Below are 13,345 nucleotides of genomic sequence, written 5' to 3'. Positions count from 1 at the left end.
AGACATACACACATACACATAGATATTATTGTTCTATCATTTCAGTCCTGTTCAGTTGTTCATGACTTCATTTGGTTTTGTTTGTTTATTTTGCAAAGATGTTAAAGTGGTTTGTGACTGCCTTTTCCAGTTCATTTTCAGATGGGGAAGCTGGGGCAAGCAAGGTTAAGTGACTTGCCCAGGGTCACACAACTAGTACGTATCTAAACCTGGATTTAAACTCAAGTCCTTCTGACTCCAGATCGATGCTATATCTACAATGCCACTGAGTTGCCCCAAATTTGTTACAAGTTATGTATATAGCTAAATTTGAACTGGGCCTGATTGCAGGCCCAGCACTTTATACATTGCCCATGTTGTTTTTCAGTCATTTCTGATTTGTCTGGCTTCATGATTTCATTTGTGGTTTTCTTGGCAAAGATACTGGAGTGGTTTTCTGTTTCCTTCTCCAGTTTATTTTATAGATGAAGAGACTGAGGCAAACAGGGTTAAGTGACTTGCCCAGGGTCACACAGTTCAGAAGTGTCTGGACTTGAATTTGGCTCTTCCTTGTTGCAGGCCTAAACTCTATCCATTGTGCCACCTAGCTGCCCCAGTATGTGAGACTGTACAGAACCAGTTACTTTTTTTCTCTTTTCATTTATTTGTCTTTACCAAACATGAATAAGGATCAAACTGTGCATTTTATATTTAGCACCGTAGTAACAAAATTGCCCTGTGGTGACTCCTTTGGAACATTTTCATGTTCTTATGCATATTTTCAATATTTTAATAATTCTCTTTTTTTTTTTTTTCTTTTAACTCACTAACTCCCACCTTCTCAGTAGTTCTCCCTTTGAACAAATAAGTAAATTTAAATGAAACAAATGATAGTGCTGGGGATATCTGAAAACATGTATCTTATTTGCAGTTCTAGTTCATCACCTCTCTGCCTAGACACGGATGGCATGATGTCTCCTAAAATCATAACTAGTTAGTGCACTGATCATAATTCTATTGTCTTTCCAAGTTGTTCTCTTTACATTTTTTATGTTTTTGTATAAATTGCTATCCTGACTCTACCCTTTCTTATAATATATCAGTTCATACAAATTTAATTTCTCTGAATACATCACAGTCATCATTTCATAAAGAAAATGATATTACATAATGTTCATATGCTACAGTTTGTTCAGCCATTCACCAGTTGCTAGGCATCTGCTTTGTTTTCAATTCTTTGCTACAACAAAAAGAGCTGCTACAAACATTTTTGTAGTCGTGAGTGCTTTGATCCCTTTGGATAATGTATCTTGTGAATAGTGTCACTGAGTTGAAAAGTATGCACTGTTCAGTAACTCTTGAGATGTCATTGCCAATTTCTTTCCAGATCTGTTGGATCATTTACAGCTCTACCAACAGCACATCTCTGTGCCTGACCCTTCATAGTATCTCCAGTAGTTGTCATTTTCATATTTTTCATCTTTGTAAGTATGACTGTTGCATTGCCCCTTACCATGCTCCATGCTGTGGGAGTAGAATAAATTCTCTTCCATACTAAAGTTTAAGCATCTTACTCCTTCCTCATCAGGAAGTTTGATCCTACTATTCTGTTATTTTAAGCAAGTCTCTATGAGATAGAGTATAACTGACCTAATTTTTCAATTAGGACAGAGCCAAAAATTAGAACCTACATTTTCTGTTAAATTTTGGTGGATTTGGGGGGTAATTAGTAAATACATGTGCAATGATCAGTTTTGGTCCATTCTCCCTCAAACACCGAATTACCAGTTTGGACATTTGAATTCTAGTATGGGCTCCGCCTTTAACTATGTAGTTGTTGGATATTAGGTGAATTATTTTACCTTAATATAAAATCTTCTCAACTGTAATGTCGAGCTGTAGTCTTCCATATTGTGGCAGTATAGAACATGGGAAGATTTCTGTTTGTCTTTCATCCTCTCTCTAACTTAGAGATAATCTGCTAAATTCAGAGATACATACAAAATAATTTTTATTCAGAATTTCCATAACTGTCATAGCAAAGTAATGTTGGAAATGAGAACAGGATGACAATAAATGGGAACGAACTTTTGCTATGAAATTGCCAGTTAAGAATGACTCGGTTTCAACAACTTACCCATTGGTAAGTAGTCCGTTTTAAGTTTTATCATTGGTTTGTTTCCTACAAACCATTTGATTGCTTACAATTTGAAATCTTTCCCTTTTTAAGCCCCTTGTTCCCATATTTCTATTAAGTCTACTAGATTTGCTCAGGAGTGCCATATTGGCTTAATGACACTACTTTTTCTTTTCTTATCTTTTTTTTTTTTTTTTTTTTTTTTTTTTACTGATTTCTGAAAGAGTAAATATAAAAAATTTAGGTCTCTCAGAAGTTTGTTTGTTTGTTTGTTTGTTTTTTAATGTTAACATAATCTGCTCTGGGGTCTTTGAATCTATAAGACTAGTCCTGGGTAATAAGTTTGCATGAAATGCGTTTTCTAAATGATATCTGGCTTTCAAACTGCTTTTGGTTACATTGTTGTGTAATATCTATATACTTAACTAGCAGTAGCAGAGGGCTTTAGATAAGTGTAGGCAACCAAGTTAAATTTGTGTGCAGATGTTTCATGGTATGCTACTTGTGTGTTACAAATTAATAAAACCCCAAAAGAGGATTTACCTAGTATTTACTATATTGAAAAATGGAGATTCGCACTTAGCATTTAGTTTCAAGACAAATTGCGATATTAAAGAATAGAAATCAAAATATTAATCTCTTTTGAAATTTTAATGCAGACATTTATAATCAGAGTTATTACAATAGAATATTCTTTTTCGATTCTAAAAACTGCTTCAGATTTTACTAAATATGAAATTTTGTGGATATAGAACAACACAATGACATATACCTTTTCTTTATCTGCAGATTTGTCAGTAAAGTTTTGAAAGCTGGTTAAAATGATACCATTTTTTTAAAAACAGTAAAATGATATTGAGAATACTAACATGTTGGATGTTGTAAGAAGTTAGAATTGGAAAATGTTCCACAGATAGAGAGTACTGGCAATGTTATATTTTATTTTATTTTAGTATTTAATCAAGAGTAAAACGAATATCTTAAGAGTCATCTCTTAAGACACCTATGCCAAGAATAGTTCAAAGATTCTAAATATTTGTATTTATATTTTTAGATCTCTGCATTGATCATTGATTTTAGCTTATGGGAATTTAACTTCAGCTCAAATGTTTTTGTTTTAAAACTTTTACAGACCAATTTCAAAAATTTATCAATGTATTTGTGGGAAGAAAGTATAATTAGTTATAATCTAGAATATTATATATAATTGGGTGTTTTTTTTGATAAAATTTATTTGTCATCAATGACCTCCTATTGCTGACTTAATAAAATAAACATTACATTTCCTAAAATTTGAGGCCTTCCATAATCTGATTCCAGCATTATTTCATAGTACAATCTTTTTTTGCAATTTTTGTCTTAGCCATTTTGGACAGTTGTAAAGCACTTACACAGCACCTGCTGTGTAGTAGCTCTTCATCACTGCTTGTTCTTTTCTCTGTTCCCCATCCATTTTTGTTTCTTGACCTTGCCTCTTAATGCCTTGTCTCTGCTCACACTATTAATAGGTCTTAGAGGGACATCTTCCCTCCTCCTTTCTCTTTGCATCATTCCTAGCTTTTGCAGTCATCCTTCTCCTTGGCATATCTCAGGTGCCAAAGTCTATGATTTCCTTACTGGATGTAGGAATCTTTTTCTATTTGATAGAGCTTAGCTAGAAATGCTCTAATATAATGATTAGTTTTTTCATCCTAAGTTGCTGGTAGATAAAAATGCCTGTTCTAAAAAAGAGCATTTACAATAAAACTGTCACTGAGTTAACAATCAGAAGACCCAAATTGTAGAAAGGATGGCTCTGTCACTAACTTACTGCATGGCCTTAGACAAGTCATTCAATTTCTAAGCTTTTATTTCCTTGACTTTAAAATGAAGATGAACTAGAGGATCCAAAGTTCCTTCCAGATTTGATGCAGAAAGTTCATCTCATCAATATAGAACTAATTTTGAAGGAATACTGCATTGAATCTTTCATCAAAACTACCTTCTGCTTCTCTTAAAAATAAAAGAATTAGTTTTATAACTCCTATATACTAAATATTCTTTGTGTGTCCCCCCCCACCCCCTTTTAACATATGTATTGTTAACATAATGTTGAATTATTTGTAATGGTACAAGATAATTTTTAAAATTTATATATTATATTTAAATGAGATCTCACTCTAAGAACTATCTAAACTTAAGGTGTTTTCATTGGAAGTTTTCATGAGCCTCATGCCTATCCTTTCTAGGAGATATAACTTTGTTTCATTGGTAGTCTCTGAATAGAAGGAGCCAGTCCAGCAGCAAGCACATCTGGCAGAATTATTAGCCAAATAATGGTGCACAAGAGTGTAAAAGAGCAGCTGTAATAACAGATTGTTATGCTTCTTCATTACTGAATAGAGAGTTAATTTAATAGAGTTTATGTCATATTTCCCTCTTACAAAAATAATTTTAAAAAATTTTGAAGTTGTTAAATCAAAACTTAAGGAAGTTCATAATAGAAGGTAAGTTATTAAAGTCCTAAATTCCTTAAACTAAAACAAGTTGTTTTGTTCACTGTTCTTTGCTCACTGTTAATAAATATTACACGTTAGTGCTGGGCTCCTAAGTGAACAATATTAGTTCCCAATTTTAATGAATAGTTTAAAGAAATGTTTACCAGTTATTTTCAATGCTGAATTGTTTCCTATTGGGCATCTCTGGATGAGATCACTCAGCATATCATCAAAGTTATATATTCTCACTTCTTTGCCCTATCTCCTGCTGGTCTGCAGTCTGATAACATTAGGTGTAAGTATAGAATGAGCCTAAGCTAATAAGCTTTTTAGTGCTTGGAGCACCTATCATTCCTGGATTAAAAGATTTAATCCCCTAGATGATGGTCCTACGAAAGGAAAGTTGTTTTGTTCTACTTGGTTTGAACTTGACAAACTTTAATCTGTCTTTGGTAAATCTAAGCCTTGGGTTATTTTCCTGACTCATTGGATATTATTCAGTTTTTAAAGCAACACCAACCCAGGGAAAGGAGAAAGGACAGATTAGTTAGTTATTGGTGCTTTTTTTTTTTTTTTTCACTCTCCTGCCTGTTTTCCAGCCCTGAAATCTGAGAGAGAAAGAAAAAAGTCAGACCACACATTGTTTGATTCCCAAGGGGTGTAGATTTTGGATCTTTTGCTGTATTTGGATAGGAACATCAAAAACATTTATGTGTTTTGGGAAACTGTTTTGATTTCTCTTATTTTAAAAGGGCAGTGCTCATACTTCTGAGTCATTAGTGAAACAAAGTATTTTGTTCAGTGGAAAAGAAAATGAGTGTTCCCCAAGGATAAAATCCTTAAAGATGCTTGTCATTATGTTAGTTAAATAGGTCTCTGGGTGTATGTCTTATATAAATTTCAAAGCAATTGTATTCTCTTTGTAATTACTTTTGCAGGTTTAGATTCTTTATTAAAAGATATTTAAAATTATTATATTGGATTGTGAGTGGAAATGATGACATAATGCATCTTTTCATAAACAATTAAAACTTTTATACTTTCTCATTTCTAGATTACCTCACTTGTGACCCTTCAGCTGTTAACTTTGGTTGGCCATGATGACCAGCTTGATGGACCAAAATACAAATGCACTGTGTCTTTAGACTTCGTCAGAGCTATTGCAAGGTCAGCCAAAAATAGATTTTAATGTAGTGATCTACAAGTTATATAAGTTGTGTAATAAACTTAAAAGTAATAGTATTTGTTACCTAAAAGAGAAAGAGTCATTTGACTCCCAGGAATGAAAAAGAACCCCTCAAGTGGAAGTGCATGTCTCTTTTGGAAATGTCCTCAGAACTCATAAAACATCCTTTTTTTCTTTTACTCTCTTCAATGTGGGTGAATCTTTATCATTACCCTTTAACCACTGGAAGTTTAGAGTGTATTTGAGTTTTGAAAATAGCTAAAAGCTAAGTCATTCAGAACCTAGTTTAATGAACAAAGTGGGCAATCAATATGGATAATACTGGTTTAATTGAAAATGAAATATGAGTCTAAAATAATTTTCTTATGTGTAGTTTGCAAATTGGTGCAGAAAGGGTAGGAATATTTAACTGATTCCAGCGTTACTGAAATATGTTGTAGGTCACAGGTTTTTTAAACAAGATTACTTCCTTTCACTCTTGGGTTACAAATGCTAGTACATTTTTTAAAATTGTACTCACTTTAAAAATCACTCTTTTTCCAAATGTGTGGTACTTCATATAAGCTGATTCTACCACTGACCTCAGGAGAGCATACATCTTTTATCACTTGTTAAATTCACAAACACCAGTGTTACAGGTGTACAAAATGACCAACTAGAATTAGGGATGTGTAGTTTGTGGAATCACACAAACACACACACACACACACCACTCCCTATTGGTTTTTGGTATACTTTACATATCCAGTCTTTTTTTCTTTTTTTTTTTTGTTTTGGTAGCATTATACTTAAAAAAGCATAAAAATATCCTTCTTGCTCAACTCCCTTTTCATTTTTTCACCATTTTTATGTATCTTTCAACTTAATTTATTATTTAGATTTCAAAGTAGTTCAAATTGAAATTCATTCATAGGAATAGATTAGCTTAGATTTGCATAATTTTAAACTTCATTAATCAATATTTATCAGGCATATACCTACCCGTAACAGTAAAACAAATTGTACTCTTTATGAAAATATAATGGGATTTCTAGTTTAGAGTCTTCTGACCAGAAGAGAGAAATATACCATAAAAAATAAACATCTAAATAAGAATAAACTATCTAACACAAATAAGTGCTTCAACGTTTGAAAGCATCATCTTATTGAATCCTCACAAATTATCTGTGATAGATATTGTTGCTCCCATTTTACAGATGAATAAAGGTTTTATTATATGCAGCTTCACATAGTTCATAAGTGTCAGAGATAAGATTTGAACCTAGGTTTTCTGACTGTAGATTTAATACTGTCCATTTTGCCATCCTGCCTAAATGTAGATACTTGTCATTAACAGAAATCAGACCCTTTTTACTAAATTGTTAAGGAACACTTTCTATATTACCTTCTATATCATTTTTTGTAAACTTCTTTAACTCATTGAAATGCAAATATTACCATTAAATAAATAAAGTAAAGTTTCTTTTTAACTGTTTTCTCCAACTAAACTTAGAAATAGTTTCTTACTTATTTGACCAGAGAAAGTAATAATCTTTGTGAAACAAATTATTCTTCATTTAAGCATTTTATATCAGTGGAAGAGTAGGGATGAAAAATACTCAATAGAGTGTTACAGAAAAATTAAGCATCAGAATTGTAATGGATCTTAGATATTATCTCATTCTTTTCCCCTTCATTGTCATAGAAGCTAAGTTGGCTAAAGTCATAGAGCCATTAACTTATGTATTTCTAATTTCTAATATCCTGGGTTCTTCACAATCTAGCAGTTTTTCCATTATACATATTGCCTGACAGAGCTAGAAATTTTTCTTTGTGTATTTTCTGTGATTCATACATTGTTTGGAGTATAGTAGAACTTTTTAGAAAGTCCTTTTTAAAAATTGTGTGAATTCCTAAATTCTCCTCACCTCCTAACTCTCAAAAGGAGCATATTTTCATGAAATGAATTTTTGCTTTAAATCTTCTTTGCAAATGTTTTTTAATAGGTTCAAAATTTTTGATAGCATTTGTTCTGATCACAGAGACTATTATTGAAACAGGAAAAACAAAAGCAACACTTGCACCAACCAGGCCTTCAGGTCCAAGCAAGGAGTAGACACTTTTTGGACTTTATCAATGAAGGTGTGATTTGGCAGTCATTAAAGTCGTCCTCTTTGTATTTGCTTTCACTAAGGATTCTTTTATTTAAACAGTTTTCAAAATTTTCCATAATTAATTAGTGCTCTGGAAAAGTACATTCTTTTTTTTTTGCCTTTAAGGGCAATGTTACATTGCAGGAAAACTTTAAAATTTTTATATAAACTTACCTAGAAAAACAGAATAGAAATTATTTAATAGCATTAGATTTCCTCTGTGTAATTGTGGTCATTACATAAAAGAAAAACAAAATGTCAAAGTCTCACCTGACAATTAACTGCATATAACCCATTATAGGTGCAACTATAAAGTAACCACCAGAATGTTTAACCAGAATATACTGCTCATGAATGAATGAATGAAATTAAGATGTGTTATACTTAAAGCATTCTTAAAACCCGATTGTCCTTTCAGATACGTATGTGGGAGTAAGCAATAGAATCATTTGAGTCAGTATTCTTGGCACAATTATAAAGTTTCAGGTTATCAAATGAATCATATTTTAAAAGTTCTATAATATGCATATAGAGAGAGAAAGAAATAAAACAAGAGTCCTCAGAAGAAGACATTACTTTAAAAAGAAAAAAGACACAAAGAAGATTGGGATATAAAGAAAAAATACTAGATAAATATACCCAAACTGCACACTCAGCTCATCTTAAGGTCATTTATATTGTTTTTTTTTTTAAATGGCACTAGGCAAATCACCATTAGAAGTGTTTGCCTTTTTTCTTTATCATACTCGTGTCCTGTTTCTTTTATGATGTTTGCTTTAAAAAAGAAATCAATCATCAAAAAAAAAAATCAATATGCATTGCGTGATTCAAGGAAGAAATAGTTGTGCTTACTGAACTTGATAGATGTGAAAAGCCAAGAAGAGTTAGAGAAAGTACTTGCAAAGCACATTTTCTCCTTTACGAATCAAAACTTTGTCCAAGAATAAATTGATATAAGGCTTGTTAATCCAGCATTCTTATAACAGTAGAGTTGTTATAGCCTGCTATGAATTTGACTGCCTTATATCATCCTTGATGCTGCCAATATAGCATATTATTAAATTTTCCTATAGCTGCCAATATTCTGGAAGGTGATCTGCTGGGATCAGTTGGCAGATCGCCTGCAGTAGAGGATATTAAGAGTTTCAGTTATCTTGACAAATGTGTGTTTCTTAAGGGAATGGATTTGGCTATTCATTCTCAGCTAACATTTCATTCTGGATCAACATCCAAGCATTTCCTTAAAATTTAAATTGTTTTTTTTTTTTTTAAACCAATAATACATTAAAACTGGTTAGCTTTTTTATTTTTTTAATCATTTGAAGCTAGTTTTACTCTCTCAACATGTACTTAAAAGCACACATTCAATAAGCCTTAAAATTAAATTCATTTTACTTAGAAGTTCTTGAAATTGGAAGTTGGTTTTTAGTTTTGGCCATAGGAATGTGGTAATATGAATTCTTTCTCTGTTTATAATAGGAAAAAAACAAAACAAAACACCTGCCATGTTCTGAATACCTCAGGAAAAAAAAAAGAAAAACCTTTCTTCTTCTACCAAAAAGGGCATTTTAGTTATTACTTAAATCTTTTATCATCTGTGCTTCTTCTCTCTAAATTTTCTAGGTTCTAGAAAAAACCTAGATTTTCTAGATTAAAGAGAAGAACAAATATATTAAAAGGCTAATACAGGTAGGGGAGTAGATAAGGGAATTGTAGAGTTGTATAGTCAAATGTTTCATTTACCATTAAAATATTTTATCTGTTAATTTTTTTAAACAACTCTGTTTTTGTGTCAGTTACATAAGAATTTTTTTTGGTCATGATTCTTCTGTTTGGTAAGGTTAGCATTCCATAGAGTGGCAAATTAAGGTACTTAGGCTCTTCCTTGTCCTCCATTAGATACCACTGTCATCCTGGGGCCTCACTTGAGCTGTTGATAAATAGTTTTTCACAAATGGTTTCCATTATTGCCTATGTTAAGAATTTTAAAATATCTTTTGTGTTAATGTGCCAGAAACTTTTTTTTATAAATTACAAAATGATAGCCAGAAACATTCAGTGATGATGGTTTAATAAATAAAGAGATGCAATTAACAAATCTTTAACATGCCGCTCTCATATAGATGATTATTTTTGCAGCATTCAGTGTTAAGCTTTTCATTTTATACTTATTGCTAGATCATTATATCTAATTATTTTGATCATTTATTCAAATAATAAAACTCTAAGTCTGAATATTTGTAGTGAAGAATGAGTTTAGAGAAAAGAAAATAATTATATGTCTCTCCCCACTGTTATTTTATTCTGCCTGCCATCAGAGTACAAAAATACACATTCATATCATCTATCTGTTGAATCTCATTCTTGGATTTTACAGATTTAGCTACAATGCATACACAGGTCAACTAGTGTTAAAAGACTGAAAGAATGAGCACTATAAATGAGGACAGATGAGCTATGCAGTATGTAATGCTTAAACAGGTGGTTTGGATGATAAACAATGTTCAGCAGCACAAAAGATTTAAATACTTTTGCATCTCTAATTACTGTATCCTGTTTATTAGACAAAAAACAAGTAGCTGGCAGATTAAATTTCAACTTTCTATGGCATAATTGAAATAGAGTTAGAACACAATTAGAACTAACTTTATTTCTTTAAAATACCCCCCAAAAACTTAATGCCTGGCAAAACTTTATTCGGATATTGTTTTGCTAATAACATTTCAAAGAATTGGCATCAAGCTTTATCAGTATTATGTGCAGTGTCATAGCACCAGGGGATTGTGAAGCATTCATTATGAATATTCCAACACGCTCTTTCCCTAAACACACATTTCTCTGAGCAATCCAGGAGTGGTGATACTAACAGGTTCTGTGTTTTTGTTTATAGGACAGTGAACTTCGACATAATAAAATACTTGTATGATTTCTTGTGAAAACAAGCTTCCCAGCTTCACATATGGACACTGTGACAGTGACTAAGCCAAGCTGTGTTCATCCATCACTTAGCTGGCCAGGGAGAGGAGTGTTTTGGCTCTATTGGATTTGTCCAAACAGGTGCTGGCCCAGCATGGCATCCGATGAAAATACTCTGATTGGTCTGGGTGGATCTGAGCAGAGGACTATTTACCAGAGACCCTGGAGTATTTGGAAGCAATGTGTTAATTATAAACAGCAGGGTTTGAGCACAATCTGTTCTATTCTTAATGATGTTATCTTAACACTGAAATTGCCTGAAACCCATTTACTTAGGACTGCATTTTGCTCTGTGAACTATCCCCTGCGCTTTGAACGTGCCAGCAGCCCTTGTTTGTATGCCCAGTTTTTTCACTTCCCCTCTGCAGGAGTCTTTGCAATTGCCTGCCAAAACAGCTTTTTCCTAAGGCCACCATTTTAAGAGATTGAAATTGTGAAATGTAATAAATATCAGGTTATATCTAAATCCAAATGGTTATGTGTGTTTATCTGTGTAGATCATAATTTTCTCAGAACAGAAGGTAGTTTTGATCATACATAGATCAACTTTGCATCTCTGACCAGTTGTAATAACTGCAACCTGGAAAATACTTGTGTGATACTTATCTGGACACCCACTTGCAATTAACTGTCCAAACTAGGGATTTATTAATGTGATTAACTTTTGTTTTTAACCATTAGCTTTTAAAATTTTTACACTGAAAACTGCCTGTTAACTGTAGACCTTGATTCTAATTTTCTTGTCTTAACTTGGTCTTTTGAAGGCACTTCCAGGTTAACATTTGAATATTTGAAAATTTTAGAATGCAATTTTAGTACAAATGGAATTTTTATGCCATTTTTGAAGAAAAACTCATTTTCTGCACTCTCAGATAAGAAATCTTTGTTTACAATAATTACCTGTCACATAGGAACTACAACTTAGTTCACAACTCACACAAAGTACAGATTAAATGAGTAATCATTTACTTGATGCATATCCTGTATTTAGCAGGTGAGGAGAAAGAAGAGAAAAATAAAGTATACCCTTTTCTTTGTAGAAGAGAACAAGGAAAGAAATTGCTGTCCAAAAAGATCACTATTCATGGTGAGTGTGGGTATATACCTTCTATAATGGCCTCACTCTAACCATTACTAGGGGGTACACTACTCATGTTAAGGCAGGACCAGTGATATACACATGGAGAAGGTTGGGAGATTTCCACACCAGAATTCCCAGGCTTCAAGAAAAATGAAGTCATTTTGGTTCAGCTACTTTAAGTAAGGCTAACACCAAATGGTGTAGCTTCTTAGTCCTAAATATTCTGATTTAATATATTTTCAAAAAGTTTTTTGCTAATCTGGTTATGGATAGATAGATTGGTGCTAATACAGAAGAGGTGGAAATAGCAAGAAAGAGAACTGAAGTATATTTTTTAGTGTGTGACTCCTTTTCCCATCCCCAACATATATTCTATCTTCACATTGGGTGCCCATAGTTTTATTACATTTTTGCTTATTTTGTTAAATATTTCTTGATTATATTTTAATGTAGTTTAAATCATAATTAGAAATGTTGTGAGCCACATATTGGACACCTGTGATCTAGGTCATCAGCTCTTCCTCTGGTTTATCCAATTATATATGTCTTGAATCTCCTTTCTGGGTCTTGACAAGTTATGAATCTTGTGATTGAAGGCTAATCTTATAGTATTTAAGGTGTTATCCTTTGTGAGATATTTGCATTTCCACAAGGGAAACCTGTAGATAACCAACAATAAGACTTCCTACTGCTGGGAATTTTAGACACCCATGCCAAGTCAGTAAGATTTCTTTTAAGGAGTGGGTCTTTGTAATACAATAGAAAGAGTTCTGATTCTGCAGTCAGAGAATTTGAATTAAAGTCATGCTCTGTTATTATCCGTATAACCTTGGAAATTTCTGTGCCTTATTATCAGGTCAATTTTTACATAAATATACATAGAAGATACAATGTTTTTTTGCTTTAGTTCCTTCAGCAGTTTGTTGAATTCTTTATTTTCCTTTTTGTTTATCTTGACATTAAAATCATCTGCCACTGTTGTGTTACTGCTTATGTCTTATAATTCAATTACATGCAAAGGAATTTACATACAAGTTTAATATTGATGTTAATTTACTTATGGTTTTGGTAGAGCACAGCTTTCCTGTTTATCTCTTTTTATGTGGTGAATTTTGTTTTGGTTTTGTCTGATAGCTTTGTAACCCCTGCTTTTTATCATTTATCTGATTCTCTTTTATCCCATCTTTATTCTGTGAATGCAATGTGTTTTAGATGTGTTTCTCTTAAGCAAGAGATTGTAGAATTTGTTTTTTGTTTTGTTTTGTTTATCCCATCTGGTCTACTTTTTTTTTGTTTTGTTAAATTGTTTAACCATTCACATTTAAGTTGAAGAGTTAGGCTCACATTTTCCCGTTGTTAACCTGGGCAAATCACTGG

The 13,345-nt window shown here is 32.4% G+C and overlaps 1 protein-coding gene across 1 annotated transcript in view; it reads left to right on the top strand.

The window, feature by feature from the left end:
* Positions 1-12,950, top strand: part of ORC5 (origin recognition complex subunit 5) — an 85,492-nt gene extending 72,542 nt beyond the window's left edge. The window contains exons 13-14 of the mRNA XM_003771479.3: positions 5,648-5,760; positions 10,802-12,950. Coding sequence (XP_003771527.1) covers positions 5,648-5,760; positions 10,802-10,847 — 159 coding nt within the window. The 3' untranslated portion in view covers positions 10,848-12,950. The remainder of the gene's footprint in view (positions 1-5,647; positions 5,761-10,801) is intronic.
* The last annotated feature ends 395 nt before the right edge of the window (positions 12,951-13,345 follow it).

The sequence above is a fragment of the Sarcophilus harrisii genome, chromosome 5, assembly GCF_902635505.1.
Source record: "Sarcophilus harrisii chromosome 5, mSarHar1.11, whole genome shotgun sequence".
NCBI classification, from domain to species: Eukaryota; Metazoa; Chordata; class Mammalia; order Dasyuromorphia; family Dasyuridae; genus Sarcophilus; species Sarcophilus harrisii.
This window is presented reverse-complemented; position numbering and strand designations above follow the sequence as displayed.